Here is a 14,108-nt window from a genome sequence, read left to right as displayed (position 1 = left end):
TACTCAGCAGCAGCATCCTTTCCTGCCAAGACTAATTCCTTGCTGGGTACTATGACCTAAAAACCATTCCAACATTGAGTGAATTTCAAATGACTGGAAACGAGATCACAAACCTCTTTGTGCCTTTTCCATTCCACATCATGCTAATGTAGACTTACAGGCTTAATAAATTGTAACTTTATTAAACAACTGTCTACTCACATTTCTGGAGTCAAAATTCTTTAAAGATGTGTTAAATTTCAAGATACACAATTAGACTTGATGAAATTTGAGTGCTATATGGTTCTCATTAACCAACTATCATTACCTGTACTTGGGTCATATGGAGAGCTTTTGTACAACATAAGCAGCAATAATTTTATAGTTTATATTAACTCAACATGTCACTCTCAGTTACCACCATTGTCTGCATTTCAAATAGTAATTTATCACTTAATCCATTCTGAATGAAAAGGATTGTATCACATCTGTGATATAAAAAAAAAAGTGTCCAAAAATCAGGTCCGGATGATCTGATTTGCTCTGCACAGTCATATCGTAAAATGAATATATCCTATTCCTTACAGTTGTAAACAAAGACACAGAAAGAAATGCATGTGCATGGTGAGCGAACCCAGCCCTGTGAAGAGCTACTCGATGAAATCAACTGAGCAGGGCTCAGTGTGGTTCACACTGCCCTCCGGGTGTTTGAATATCAGATGAAGCAGAATGATAGGACTGCACACACTGGTGGGCCATAATGTGAATGGAAATGGGTCATTCACTGTTTTGGCTGGGAGCATCCCAGGCCTTACCCAGCCTGGGCTTCGACTTGATCGCTAAAGAGGCCAAGACAAACAGCCTGCAGCCACCGAGGGCCCTGCAGCAGCTGCTGACGACAGGAAACTCAGCGGACCATTTTCCGGCAGTCTTAGCTGTGCATGCGACAGCTGACAGATGGAAGGAGAAATGGGACCCAACTGTTCTGTGCATGGCACGATCTGAAGGCTAGCTACTCCATAAGGAACAGGCAGTATGGAAGAGCTGACCGCCCTGCACTCTTGGCGCTGGTTGGTAAGACTGCAGGATTATTACTTGATATAATATGTAGCACTTAAGAACAGATAAGTGGTGAATAACAAGTTGTGACCATGCTCATGTGTGACATTATGTATTTAAGTCAAGAGGCACTCATATTCCCTACTCCTATTTGTTTAGCACTTGATTGCATATCTAGCAACATTACCATCCCAACTGTGTTTCTGTCTTATGTTTAGTACAATGAGTTCATCAGCCATAGTTTTCTGAAAATGGCCGTCTGCTGTTGATAGTTGGGGTAAGGGGCTGATGAGAGCAGTGAAACTGAGTCATTCAATTAGCAGTAAACCTGAAAAAACCGAAAAGCGCTTAAAAGCTCAGTCGAGCCACTGAGTCGTGTCAAATCTGTGGGTTTTGAATGTTAGTTTAGAAATACTGACCGATGCAAATTAAGTCTCATTACAGCAATTACAAACAGCTTCTGCCTAGGTGACAGTAATCTTTTTGTTTGGTAGCTGTCAAGACAACAATGGCAAGTATTTGTATTGTACTGACTACTATTGTGTGACTACAGCATCAGTCTTTCTAGATGGATAAAGGAGAAAGTGAAATACCTTGGCAGTGCTGTTCATGTCATCAGGATCTTCGTCCTCACAAGCAACCAATGTGACATGGGTGATGTTCTCTACTGGGTTGGTCAAGGTCAGCAGCACTTGGCTTTCCTAGGTACATAGGGTGGGGGAAGAAGAAAATTAAACCACTAAACCCAAATTGTCTTTCCAAGATGGCTGACTTAATTTAAAAGGCAATGCAGTTCTCCACTATGGTCTTCCTTTGACCACTAACACAGGACAGTCCTGACAGGTCAATAAATGTCTTAGGACCATGGATTCTTGTTGAGGAACATGTTTTGTCCTGACCAAGGATGCTTATGTCAAAGAGCTTCTTGGGAGGCCAGCCACATCCCAGGCTGTCCATATATTACTACCACAATCTCCTGCATCAGCCTCTGCCAAATCCTAAGAGATAATTTCACATCCAAGTATTAAAATGATATACCTCCCCCTCATCATTACACACTGTGATGCTGGTATTTGCACTTGGTTTAAATGAAGTTTTATCACTTTATTACTGATGTAATTTTGTTATATTGCTTTTACTTGTCAATTGTTTATGTACTATTTTAATGCAATATATGCTTTGTATGGGCCTTACTGTTTTAATGGCAGTCTTTATTGCAGTTGATGCAGTCCTATTCATACCCAAGATGAATAGAACTGCAGTTTCATAACCAGGGTGCAAAACAAACTTCCCTGTAGGACAAAACAGTCTTGAGCTCAAAACAATTTGTTAGTGCATAATTACCTGGGGTTCTACTGTCCTTGAAGACACTACAGAGTTTGATGTCTGAACATCATGTTATACACTCAAAATACTGAGGTGAAAATTATTAACAGAATGAATAAAACATGTAAAAGGTCTATTCCGCACGTTTGAACCGGTGCACACACTGACCTTCATGTGCCGAAGATTCGGAATGGACATAATTCTCACTTCAGGGATGTAACTCCTGTGGGAGAAACAAACGGAAGGCCGGTCAGTACACTGTGGTGCTCACAGTTAAAGCACTTGGCACAGCATTCAAATGTTTTGATTTTAGCTTTTAATTAACATACAACAACAATCTAGTTAATGGCATTGGATTTTTCATATAATATAGCTTTGTATTTACTAGAACTGAAAATGCAAGCAAGGGCAAAATGAGGACAAGTTATCACAGCGAAGGAAAAGCAAAACACAAAATGATCAAATACAGTGACCACTAGACCTATCAAAACTGAGGCCATCTTGTGTGATTCATGTTATTTGTGTTGATGTTAAAAAGCAAACTTCCACAAACCCTGAGCTCTTGAAAACTCTTCAAAATGCTATTTGTATGGATTCTCACATTATTTAATAAAGGCAGTAGTTTACTTTGCAGAATTATAGACATGTAATATTAAAACATGTTTTTATTTTTATCTACATTTGCATGAACATTATTTTCAAAATGTGCTTAAAGTTGCATCTGGCTAAACTTTATGACCTTAATCTAATTAAACCACAGTCAGACTTGAGGCTAATTTAGATTTTTTATACTATGAAAAAAGGTGATCAATAACATAATGGAAAAAAAACATGTTTTAGAGAAAATCTAATGACCAATACTCACACAGCCACCAGCTGAATTTTAAACTTGATTGAAGTAGGATTGAATTCTGGCTTGCTCAGGTTGTGCTCACATTTCTAGAAATGAAGAAAAGCATTATTTCTAAATGTGTTCTACATTAAAAACAACAGCCTTTAACAGACACAGGAGAGTAAAAGCCTTGAGCGGTACTGACCCTGCAGCGCAGGGAGCGCTTCATCAGAAGGTGTTTGTGTCTGGGGTGGAGCTGAGATGCCCCCACAGGCTGGAAGTCAGGTTGCAGAAGTCGCTGTCGCAGCGTGGTCACTGTGAGGACACAATAAAAGTCAGATGCAACTTAACCACAGTAAAAGACATGAAAGTTAACAATTGTTTAATGAGTTCAGGACAATCTCTGACCCTCTGGTAAACTGATGGGCCTGATGTAACAGTCTTCAGGCAGAGGCTCCACTTCATCAAGAGCCTGGGCAGGTTCAATGGTGATCTCCTTCTGGTCCTCACCCTCTTTAAGTCTAGTTACACAGGCATTATTATCAACAAATTGTCATACAGTATCCCTTATAATAAATGACATTTCATCTGAACAGAGCTGGCTACACCGCAAAGCATGGTGAGATTTCCTGTTTCCAACGCTCAGAGCACATACCCATTACAACAAATGCACTAATGTTGCTTAAACAGCACAAATAATCTTCATATTGTATAACTTACATGTCACTGAGCATTTTCCAAGCCCAACGTAAGACTTTAAACTGATGTTATTGTGTATTGCAGCCACTGGTTTTCACAACTTGCAAAGACTTGAAACACAGATGAGGTAGGTACCGTACTTTCCGAACTATTTTTGTCGCTTCATGCACACACCCTCATCATGGACAACACACGACGAAATGCATATTATGCCGCTTCAAGTTACAGGCGATCGATCTGGCTGTCGAAATATCTCATGTTACAACGTGGACACCTGCGGCTATTTACAACATGTTTTTTCATCTTACATTTAGTGGGTGCGGCTTATAGTCCGGAAATTACAGTAACAGTTCAGCACTTACATTGATGCAAGTGATCATAGACGAGTTGAGAACCCAGTGTTGGTCCCTTCAATTTTTGACTTGGCTACTGAACTGCAACATTTTAAATCTATATATATATTCACATGATTCTTTTCATTGTGTCCTTGCCCAACTTCTCCTGTCTCCTGGATCTGACACCATGCTTTGTTAATACAGTGCATTCTGTCAGCCAGTTATTAATACTGTTGAGATAACATCTCAACATCTGAACGTTGCATTCTGGTAAAGAAATTTACAACCGATCCCTGCTAACAACTGTACTACTACAAGGTGATGATGTAAAAAATAATAGTGGCAAACTGAACTGTTCATTGTGATAGATTTCCCATCTGGAGCCAAGTTTTAAGGCTCTGCAAATTGATTTTCATGGTGCACTGAAATTAATGTCACAATGGCTGCTGGAAGGTAAGAAACCAGTGTATCTAAGCCACTAATAATCTGCATGTACACATTGTGTAGTTTGCTGGACTGATATATGGAAACCCAGGGGAGTGGTCTTTTACATTTACACAAGATTTACTAGGAAAAAAATACCCATGTTTGGACTCAAAGCAGCAGTAACTCCCAGTATATGACAAAGAGCAACTCACGAAAGGCCCGCCAGGCTTGATATGGGAGCTCCAGATCGCTGCCTCTGCAGTCTGGTTCCAAGACCATATTTTTCCTAAGTGAAGTTAGGGGGGAAATACTTGATTATGCATTTAGCCTACTGAAAATTTGGGACAATTCAAGATGATTTATGAAAATAATCTACAGCTATTTTTCTACACCAGTACTTTAAGGCCTTAAAAGAGAATTTATGGCAGCTTTTAAAAACAAAAATTGAAATGGTATTTGACATTAAAATAAGCAATAAATAAGCCAAAAACAAATTGATTTGTCCTGTGGTAAAAGACAATCACAGGAGCCTTTGTGCCTAGGATAGTGGGAGAGAATCAACTCTATCACAATGAGGGTTCAGGACTTAACCTGTATGAAAAAAACATTTTGATCTGATTATGCAGGCATCAACAAAGTCTTTACTTCTCTCCCTCTACCATCATAAGGACTCCCACTGTGCAGATCTAGGTCTCATTTACCCAAACAAACATTCATGTGATCTGTGGGGTCACTCAATAACAGATTAGACAGGAACAGAGATAAAGAGAAGACAGCGCTACTATAAAGATATTACCAAAACTGTGAAAAATACAACTCACCACCACATGAATAGTGTGTTGCTGGGGGAGGGTGGGTTAAAAACCAAAATATCAGAGTGCATAAGCAAAGAAAACAAAGAGAGAATAAAGAAACAGGTAAAACCAAGGCAATTAGGCAAACATTAGTGGCATCTGGTGACATGCAGCAGCAACAGAAATACATCAGAGATGGAAAACAACAGCAGCACACCACATGTTAAGTGTTAAAAAAAAGGCTCCGGTGCACAAAAAAAAAAAAAACAGGATTGCATTACTAAAAGTTCATTACTGTAAAAGCAGAATGCATGAGCTGTAAAACATGTGCCAACAAATACAAGATGCAAGAAGATGTCCACACCAGGACGAATCATTTTAAAAACTGTCTGCTGTTTTGAACTATTAGACAGACCTGGGGCACACATACCTTTGGTAATATTATTAAGATTTAAGCAGAATGTATGTGTCAAATGAATCTCTTCAGCATCATGTTCCCCAGTACTACCTACCCAGTATTTAACAAATTACAGTGAGACAACAGGTGTCTGACATTTAAGAAAGGTCAGGAGGAATATACAGATTTTTGATCTGTTGGGCTCAGAGTGAACAGAGTACCGAGAACGCCAGGGGCATGCATTGTCGTCTCCTGGCCAGTTTCTTCCTGTCTCTCTCCTGCTTCTCTCGGTGGGCCAGCTGTTGGTAATACTCGATCAGCTTGTTGATCTATTGGAAACAAAAAATTCCATCCAGAATCTGCTCAGCGATATTCCGTGAATTTATGATAAAACAAGAGTTATGAAGAATTGTGCAAGGGTAACCCTCCAAGCTCTGCCAGCCATATACAGTTTAGCAATCACTTAAATTATAAAAGGCATTTAGAAATACACGATCAGGAAACATGTGAGTGCAACTCAAAAGAATTTCGATGACCACAGGTAAAAACCTACCCTCTGAGTATAAGGGTTCTCTGGTTCCTGCCATCCACCACTGGCTGCAATGAACAAAATACACAAAGACACAAAACTTAATACAGCCATAATGAACAACTACAACCCAAAACACCTTTCTTTACAGAGAGAAACTAATGGGCAGCTCTTGAGTTACAACAGGATGTTACCACAGTGTTTTGGCACTGCTGATGCGTTTTATGCTTTCCGAAGTATGAAAATAATTCTGTCCACTTTAATATGTCTGCATTATGTCAAAACCCACCAACTGACTTGTCAGCCATCCCCACATCCCTGGAGGTCCAGCGACAGAAGCCACAGGCAAGATAATATGCCTTTTTCATGGCTGTCTTGGTGGGATCATCAGGCAGAGGAGCTGGGATGTTGGTGGCCCGAGTAGACAGTGTGTGCATGCAGCACGGGCAGTCGAAACAATTTGCACACCTAGTAAATTTCACATATAATCAAGAATGAAGCACAGGACAAGGACACCAGATAGATTTAATGACTGCAATGACACTGAATTAATGACCTATTACACTGAAAAGTTCAGTAGCTTTTCCTGTACAGCTGCAGGTCAGTCTCACCTGTTCTTCTTAAGCTTAGCCTCTGCAGATGGCATGTTTTCCAGACAACTTGGGCAATAGTGGGAGTCCACCTGATCACCAGAGGCAGAGGTGCAAGAGGAGTCAGAATGTGTAAATCACATCTTAAAATTTTACATGACCCTTATAATTTTTATATTATCATAATGGTTTTGCATAATGCAACAGCAATACACGTGACTATCATTACACTGTCTGTACCGTATATAGTCATCATTTATTAGGACAGTGTGTTACAATGACAATGGGGGGTAACCCCATTTCTGCCAGTAATTTTATATTTACAAAAAAAAAAATCTGTGACTAGCAATCTTAGATTGCCACAGGATAAAAATCTAGATCGCTCTGGGTGTGGTATCAAGTCACTGTGAGCCACGTTAACAAATTACATTTTGACAGTCATAACGTTAACCGGGATAGACCACCGTAAAGGCAAATGGTCTGTACTTCTCAGACATGTCGCTCATAATCCTATGTGAACAACTTAATGTTTCGATAAACTCGAAGAATAGCAAGAGCTAGCTAGCTAGGTCATTCGCCCATTTGTGCTATTCACGTCAACACAACGGAAGTTAAGCCGTTGCTTATAGCCAATGAAATGAGGGGACTGTCGGAAACTCAGTTGATTGACAGGCATGTTATGCATTACAGTGCGTGAGAGGGTTAGCCTAATCCCACCTACCTGCCAAAGCTAACAGTTAGCCAACCGGATAACAACAAAGTAGCCGCTTGCTAATTAACTAAAGCTAACAGCTAGCTTGTAATATCCAGAGTTTAATAAGGGAAAGTGATAACATACCTCGTGAGACACACATTCCAGAGACCGTAGCTCACTACAGTAACGACAAAAGTAAAGTTGAGATAAAGCAGCTCTGATCCTTTTCTCTCCGCGAACCAGATAGACAACCCTATCTGGCTGCAGAAGGGACGCCATCTCTGACCACGGTAACCGACTCCGAGGACTCACTACTGCAAGCATTGACGTCACCTCTAGTCCTCTGGATTTTGAGGAAACACAGCCTGCTCATTGTCGACCTCCTGTGGTGAACATTTAAACTCCCAAAACACACTGGGTTGCGTGGATTACCGAATGGGCTCGGTGGACATGTTCTGGGGCCCAAGGGAGCAGGGGTCCCCTAAAGCCACATATGCTCTTTGAGAGGCTGTCAAGACCCGAGAAAGTGAAACGCTGAGAATCAAAAGTATAAGGTACTCAGCTCACCATGGCAACAGCTGATCCCAGAGAGCTGAAATGATCTATGAATAAAAATTAAATCAACAGTGTTTCTCCTCTTGTCTGAAAAGGTGACATGTATTCATCCGAATGCTGTTTTATGAATACTCACAGCAGGGTAAGCACACACACAATGATGTGAATGATGGTAGAAGAGAAGTCCTGCTTTCTACTGATCTAATATCTACAGATCCTGCATTCATTCATTCATTCATTCATTCCATTTCATTTCTTACGTCAGCAGAGGGCGTCATCTCAGCCAGCTGCAGTGTCACTCCACCCCCCACCCCTGTCTCGGGGGTTTATTTAACCCGAGAAGCTCACAGACATGCACAGTGAGCAGTAAGTGTGTCGGGTGAAGGACGGCACGATGCGGCCCTTCTTACCACTGCTGCTGCTCGGTCTGCTGCGACCCTGCACCGCTGAAGCCCCGCTCAAGCAGGTACTGTACCTGTTGATATCTACACACAGCACATTCACATACTGTAGCATGAATGTATGACGCAGACTAACTGAAAAGACAGATGTGAACAGAGAGGTAACAGATGACATCACTCTGTTTAAGCCTAATAGATAGCCCTAATAGCCGAATGGTTTCGCCTTTTAGCGACTCACAAAATAAAGGTAAAAGCGCCCAGAAACTGAATTACTGTTATTAAAAAAAAATGCAACAGGAGAACGCAATATCTGTCTTAAGATATTGTGGTTGCAGACTACAACAGATAAGGATGTGCAACTAACGTGTTTTCAGGTTTTTGTTTAGATCATAAACAAAAACTGCGACTGTGGTTCAGTGGGTAGAGAAGTCGTTTCCCAACCGGGGGGGGGTCGTTTCGTCATTTTAATATTGATACAAAAGTAAATAATATTTATGTTGCAATCAGCAGCACCTGTCCTAACCCCTGTTTTGTTTATGTTTGTTCCTTTTTTTAATACCTATGTCAGGTTATCTTTCAGAGTGCACCATGTCTATATTTGGCATGTTGTCAGGGTTTTGGAGAATGTTCCCCAGGACAGATCGTTTCTTTAAATCAACTGTGTTTTTCTTTGCCAAAGCACCTTAGTGGTAAATATTTGCTGTGAGCAAACACATGCTGAGGCCATGCTGACGTGCTGGCATACATGTACGCAAACTAGAATTGCACGAACAATGCAACAAAGCTCTGTTTAGTTTGGGTGGGTATTACTGGCATTAAGATACCTCACCATTTGAGTCCTTTTCCATGCATTGGCATTATGTGAAAACTGACATGCTTGTATAAACTTGTGTACCAGGTTGATACACACCTACAGTGGGTACAGAAAGTATTCAGACCCCCTTAAATTTTTCCTCTTTGTTATATTGCAGCCATATGCTAAAATCATTTAAGTTCATTTTTTTCCTCATTAATGTACACACAGCACCCCATATTGACAGAAAAACACAAAATTTGACATTATTGCAGATTTATTAAAAAAGAAAAACTGAAATATCACATGGTCATAAGTATTCAGACCCTTTGCTCAGTATTTAGTAGAAGCACCCTTTTGAGCTAATACAGCCATGAGTCTTTTTGGGAATGATGCAACAAGTTTTTCACACCTGCATTTGGGGATCCTCTGCTATTCCTCCTTGCAGATCCTCTCCAGTTCTGTCAGGTTGGATGGTAAACGTTGGTGGACAGCCATTTTCAGGTGTCTCCAGAGATGCTCAATTGGGTTTAAGTCAGGGCTCTGGCTGGACCATTCAAGAACAGTCACGGAGTTGTTGTGCAGCCACTCCTTCGTTATTTTAGCTGTGTGCTTAGGGTCGTTGTCTTGTTGGAAGGTGAACCTTCGGTCCAGTCTGAGGTCCTGAGCACTCTTGAGAAGGTTTTCGTCCAGGATATCCCTGTACTTGGCCGCATTCATCCTTCCCTCGATTGCAACCAGTCGTCCTGTCCCTGCAGCTGAAAAACACCCCCATAGCATGATGCTGCCACCACCATGCTTCACTGTTAGGACTGTATTGGACAGGTGATGAGCAGTGCCTGGTTTTCTCCACACATACCACTTAGAATTAAGGCCAAAAATTTCTATCTTGGTCTCATCAGACCAGAGAATCTTATTTCTCACCATCTTGGAGTCCTTCAGGTGTTTTTTTAGCAAACTCCATGTGGGCTTTCATGTGTCTTGCACTGAGGAGAGGCTTCCGTCAGGCCACTCTGCCATAAAGCCCCGACTGGTGGGGGGCTGCAGTGATGGTTGACTTTCTACAACTTTCTCCCATCTCCTGACTGCATCTCTGGAGCTCAGCTACAGTCATCTTTGGGTTCTTCTGTACCTCTCTCACCAAGGCTCTTCTCCCCCGATAGCTCAGTTTGGTCGGACGGCCAGCTCTAGGAAGGGTTCTGGTCGTCCCAAACGTCTTCCATTTAAGGATTATGGAGGCCACTGTGCTCTTAGGAACCTTAAGTGCAGCAGAATTTTTTTTTGTAACCTTGGCCAGATCTGTGCCTTGCCACAATTCTGTCTCTGAGCTCTTCAGGCAGTTCCTTTGACCTCATGATTCTCATTTGCTCTGACATGTACTGTGAGCCTACAGCTCACATGTACTTATATAGACAGGTGTGTGGCTTTCCTAATCACGTCCAATTTGTATAATCAAACACAGCTGGACTCAAATGAAGGTGTAGAACCATCTCAGGGATGATCAGACAAAATGGACAGCACCTAAGTTAAATATATGAGTGTCACAGCAAAGGGTCTGAATACTTATGACCATGTGATATTTCAGTTTTTCTTTTTTAATACATCTGCAAAAATGCCAAACATTTGGTGTTTTTCTGTCAATATGGGGTGCTGTGTGTACATTAATGAGGAAAAAAATGAACTGAAATGATTTTAGCATATGGCTGCAATATAACAAAGAGTGAAACATTTAAGGGGGTCTGAATACTTTCCGTACCCACTGTATATAACACCCATGTTACACAGACAGCTCTGAAGATCCTGTTTTCCACTTCACAGTGATACAATCGCTGTTGTGATTTAATCACAAGTTGTAGTAGACACTATTTATCAGTGGATACAAAGTAAGTGAAATCTAGCTTAGGCTTTAAGGTTTAACAAAGTGCCGCTGGTTCTTAGACAGCAATGTTGTCCTGCTCTGTTGACACAGGGCTTTTGTTGTGTAGTGGGACAGATGTCCGCTGTCCCTGATTTACCTTGTTTGGTTAAAGCTTTGGGATCTATCAGGGAGACCACAGAAAGTGGACCAACTGTTAGGCTAGCCTTCAGGGCCTTGTGAACAGATGTGATAACAGTATAATTTTTTTTTTTCAGGGATAAAAAATAATAAGCTTTCCCCCCAGGGCTGTGGCCTCTTCCTTTGCCAAAGGCATCATGACAAATGCCACATTATCAAATTTGCAGATGATACTGTTATTGTGTCCCTTCTTAGTAGCGATTGACTTTGAGCACAGTCCTGTTCTGAGTGATTTCATTGATTGGCCCAAATCATCGTTTTTAAACATTAATGTGGCAAAACAAAGGAGGTGTAGATTGGTTTTAGTAAAAATCCCACTGTCATCTCTCCTGTTATGTAAAATCAAGCTCTTTAAAAGGCACAGCAGTACAAATTTCTCGGTACTATGATCGACAGCAAATTGTAAGCAAAATTCCTGAGAGTAGCAGGTGGTTTACTGTGCTGGTTGCTGGCCAGGTCAAACAAAGATAACCAGCTTTCCTTTGTGTGTGTGTGTCTGTACCAGCGGTGTGACTTCTCCACAGATGGCACCATTTACAAATACCAGGCAAAGACTCTAAATGGGAATCACACTGTGAACTTCAGTAACTACAGAGGCAAGATTGTCCTCTTCGTCAATGTGGCTACATACTGAGGATACACTTTTCAGTATGTGGGTAAGAAACAGCACTGCAGCCATTGTTACTTTGTGTTACAGTATAAAAAACAAGCTTCTCCACCTGAAGACATTTTTGCCTTTTCTTTTCTAATATCAGAACTGAATGCACTACATGAGGAGATGAAATCACGCAGACTCACCGTTCTTGGATTTCCCTGCAACCAGTTTGGGAAACAGGAACCGGGGGAAAGACATGAAATCCTGCCAGGTTTAAAGTGAGAAATCTTTCTTTGTCTGTGCAAGTCAGTTCCAGGTTAAGCATGACAAAAACACAGTGGAAACAATCATGTACTGTTTAACTGCTGTCAGGTGAAAAGCTTAACTTTGTGGGAACTTGAAAGTGTCTGGAAGAATGAAAGTTTGTAAAAAAAAAAAACAAACAAAAAAAAAACATACAAGATGTGAAACACGAGATTCCCCTAAATGTCAGCTACAAGCTTCTCACAGGACTCTGTGTAATAAGTTGTAACATAAGAAGCTCCAGAGCTGAATATAACAAGGAATTTGCAATATTGGGAAATCCTGTCAGTCAACAGTCCTTCGTTTAACCGGAGAAAACATCCTTTGGTAATAAGATCAATTTCTCTTAGTGACCTCTCTTTCTCACACACAGGGTATTAAGGTTCAGGTTCCATCTTATATCCATAGCAAAGCCCGTGTAATACAATGTGTGGATTTGCTGAGCTTAAAGTGAATGTAGACCAGCTGCCAAGCCACAGAGTGCTCAGAGGCATGTCCACTGATAAGCTGCCCTCTTTCTGGATTCCAGACATGTCAGACCGGGCAATGGATTTGTTCCAAACTTCCTGCTGTTTGAGAAAAGTGATGTGAACGGACAGAACGAGCAGGAGGTTTTCACTTTCCTTAAAGTAAGTTATGGTCTGCTTGCAAAATGTGATTAAAAACTTTTTTTTTTTTAACTACAAGTTAACATACAAAGGGATTACTGTGTATAGAATAGTACTCAAACATGCTCACACCCAGCACTGACATGTACACGGTCAAACCCAGAATGAGGTCATTCCAAATATGAACAGCTATTATTTCCGAGCCACAGAACAAATAACTCACTAGGTTTGCTGGCTGTAATGGATAAACAGTATTTCTCTTTACCTTCATGCACATTATTGAAACAGATGTGTTGCAAATCAAAGCTGGCACTGTGTCCATACAGATCTCCAGGATGTAGGTAATTCACTTGACATTTCCACTCCTGTACTTTCTGCCATGCAGAACTCCTGCCCTCCAGTTGGAGACAGCTTTGGGGACCCTGATAAGAGATTGTTCTGGACGCCTCTGAAGGTCAATGACATCAAGTGGAACTTTGAAAAGTTTCTGGTGGGGCCGGACGGGAAGCCTGTAATGAGGTGGCACCCAAGTGTCAACATTTCTGAGATCCGAGCTGACATCCGTAAATACCTGCTCCAATTATACACTTCTGTGGAAGATATTTTTAATTAGATCTCAGTGATTCATCAAGCAGCATTGTCCATTTACTGAATTAACCGTGATAACATGCACAAGTAGAATGTACAGTAAGAGAGAGTAATGCTAACAATTTCTGATGCACGAAGATGACATCTTGAATGATGAGGAGGCTTGAAAACAGAAATTCTGTGGTGCCTCTTTGGAGTCTGGGTTTCAGGACAGCTCTTCAGTGCATTCGGGCTGCCCTGTGCTCCCATAGCATCATGTCATCTTCTCCTCCCAGGCTCTGTTAGCCATTACAACCTAAATGTTAATCACTTCCAATAAATCATAGAGAACAACACTTTCATGTGTAGACTTTTCTTCATGAGAAACAGCCATTATGTCAAGGAGAAATGAGCTGAGATGTTTCAGGTTTATGGCCCTGACATTTCTACCTTGCTATTACAAAACTGACAAAATGTGACCCCAGATAAGAAAGGTAAGATACTAAGACATTTAGAATAGATTTATTAAGCCAGTCAAATACAAAAAGTCTCACATGTGCTTTTCCCTAC

At 41.0% G+C, this 14,108-nt stretch overlaps 2 protein-coding genes across 4 annotated transcripts in view; one reads left to right on the top strand and one right to left on the bottom strand.

Moving 5' to 3' along the window:
- The window catches only part of dctn4 (dynactin 4), a 9,695-nt gene extending 1,619 nt beyond the window's left edge, over positions 1-8,076 (bottom strand). Inside the window, exons 1-13 of one of the 2 annotated variants that reach the window (XM_020593374.1) lie at positions 7,805-8,076; positions 6,988-7,058; positions 6,666-6,844; positions 6,401-6,444; positions 6,069-6,176; positions 5,478-5,498; positions 4,869-4,942; positions 3,605-3,717; positions 3,402-3,511; positions 3,230-3,303; positions 2,533-2,587; positions 1,632-1,739; positions 3-56 (exon numbers count right to left, since the gene is read on the bottom strand). In XM_020593374.1, coding sequence (XP_020449030.1) covers positions 3-56; positions 1,632-1,739; positions 2,533-2,587; positions 3,230-3,303; positions 3,402-3,511; positions 3,605-3,717; positions 4,869-4,942; positions 5,478-5,498; positions 6,069-6,176; positions 6,401-6,444; positions 6,666-6,844; positions 6,988-7,058; positions 7,805-7,984 — 1,191 coding nt within the window. In that variant the 5' untranslated portion in view covers positions 7,985-8,076. The remainder of the gene's footprint in view (positions 1-2; positions 57-1,631; positions 1,740-2,532; positions 2,588-3,229; positions 3,304-3,401; positions 3,512-3,604; positions 3,718-4,868; positions 4,943-5,477; positions 5,499-6,068; positions 6,177-6,400; positions 6,445-6,665; positions 6,845-6,987; positions 7,059-7,804) is intronic. The other variant, XM_020593381.1, reaches the window with a different exon arrangement.
- Positions 8,077-8,331: 255 nt separating this feature from the next.
- On the top strand, positions 8,332-13,888 carry gpx3 (glutathione peroxidase 3). 2 transcript variants are annotated; one of them, XM_020593363.1, is made up of 6 exons: positions 8,343-8,357; positions 8,481-8,681; positions 11,971-12,121; positions 12,221-12,338; positions 12,893-12,992; positions 13,357-13,888. In XM_020593363.1, the coding sequence occupies exons 2-6, from the start codon at positions 8,610-8,612 to the stop codon at positions 13,582-13,584; spliced, it is 669 nt and encodes a 222-aa protein (XP_020449019.1). In that variant the 5' UTR covers positions 8,343-8,357; positions 8,481-8,609; the 3' UTR covers positions 13,585-13,888. The 2 variants fall into 2 exon arrangements, with proteins under 2 accessions (XP_020449011.1, XP_020449019.1); XM_020593355.1 differs by having other exon boundaries at positions 8,332-8,681.
- The last annotated feature ends 220 nt before the right edge of the window (positions 13,889-14,108 follow it).

This window comes from Monopterus albus, unplaced genomic scaffold (genome assembly GCF_001952655.1).
Source record: "Monopterus albus unplaced genomic scaffold, M_albus_1.0 scaffold2.1, whole genome shotgun sequence".
Taxonomy (NCBI): domain Eukaryota; kingdom Metazoa; phylum Chordata; class Actinopteri; order Synbranchiformes; family Synbranchidae; genus Monopterus; species Monopterus albus.
This window is presented reverse-complemented; position numbering and strand designations above follow the sequence as displayed.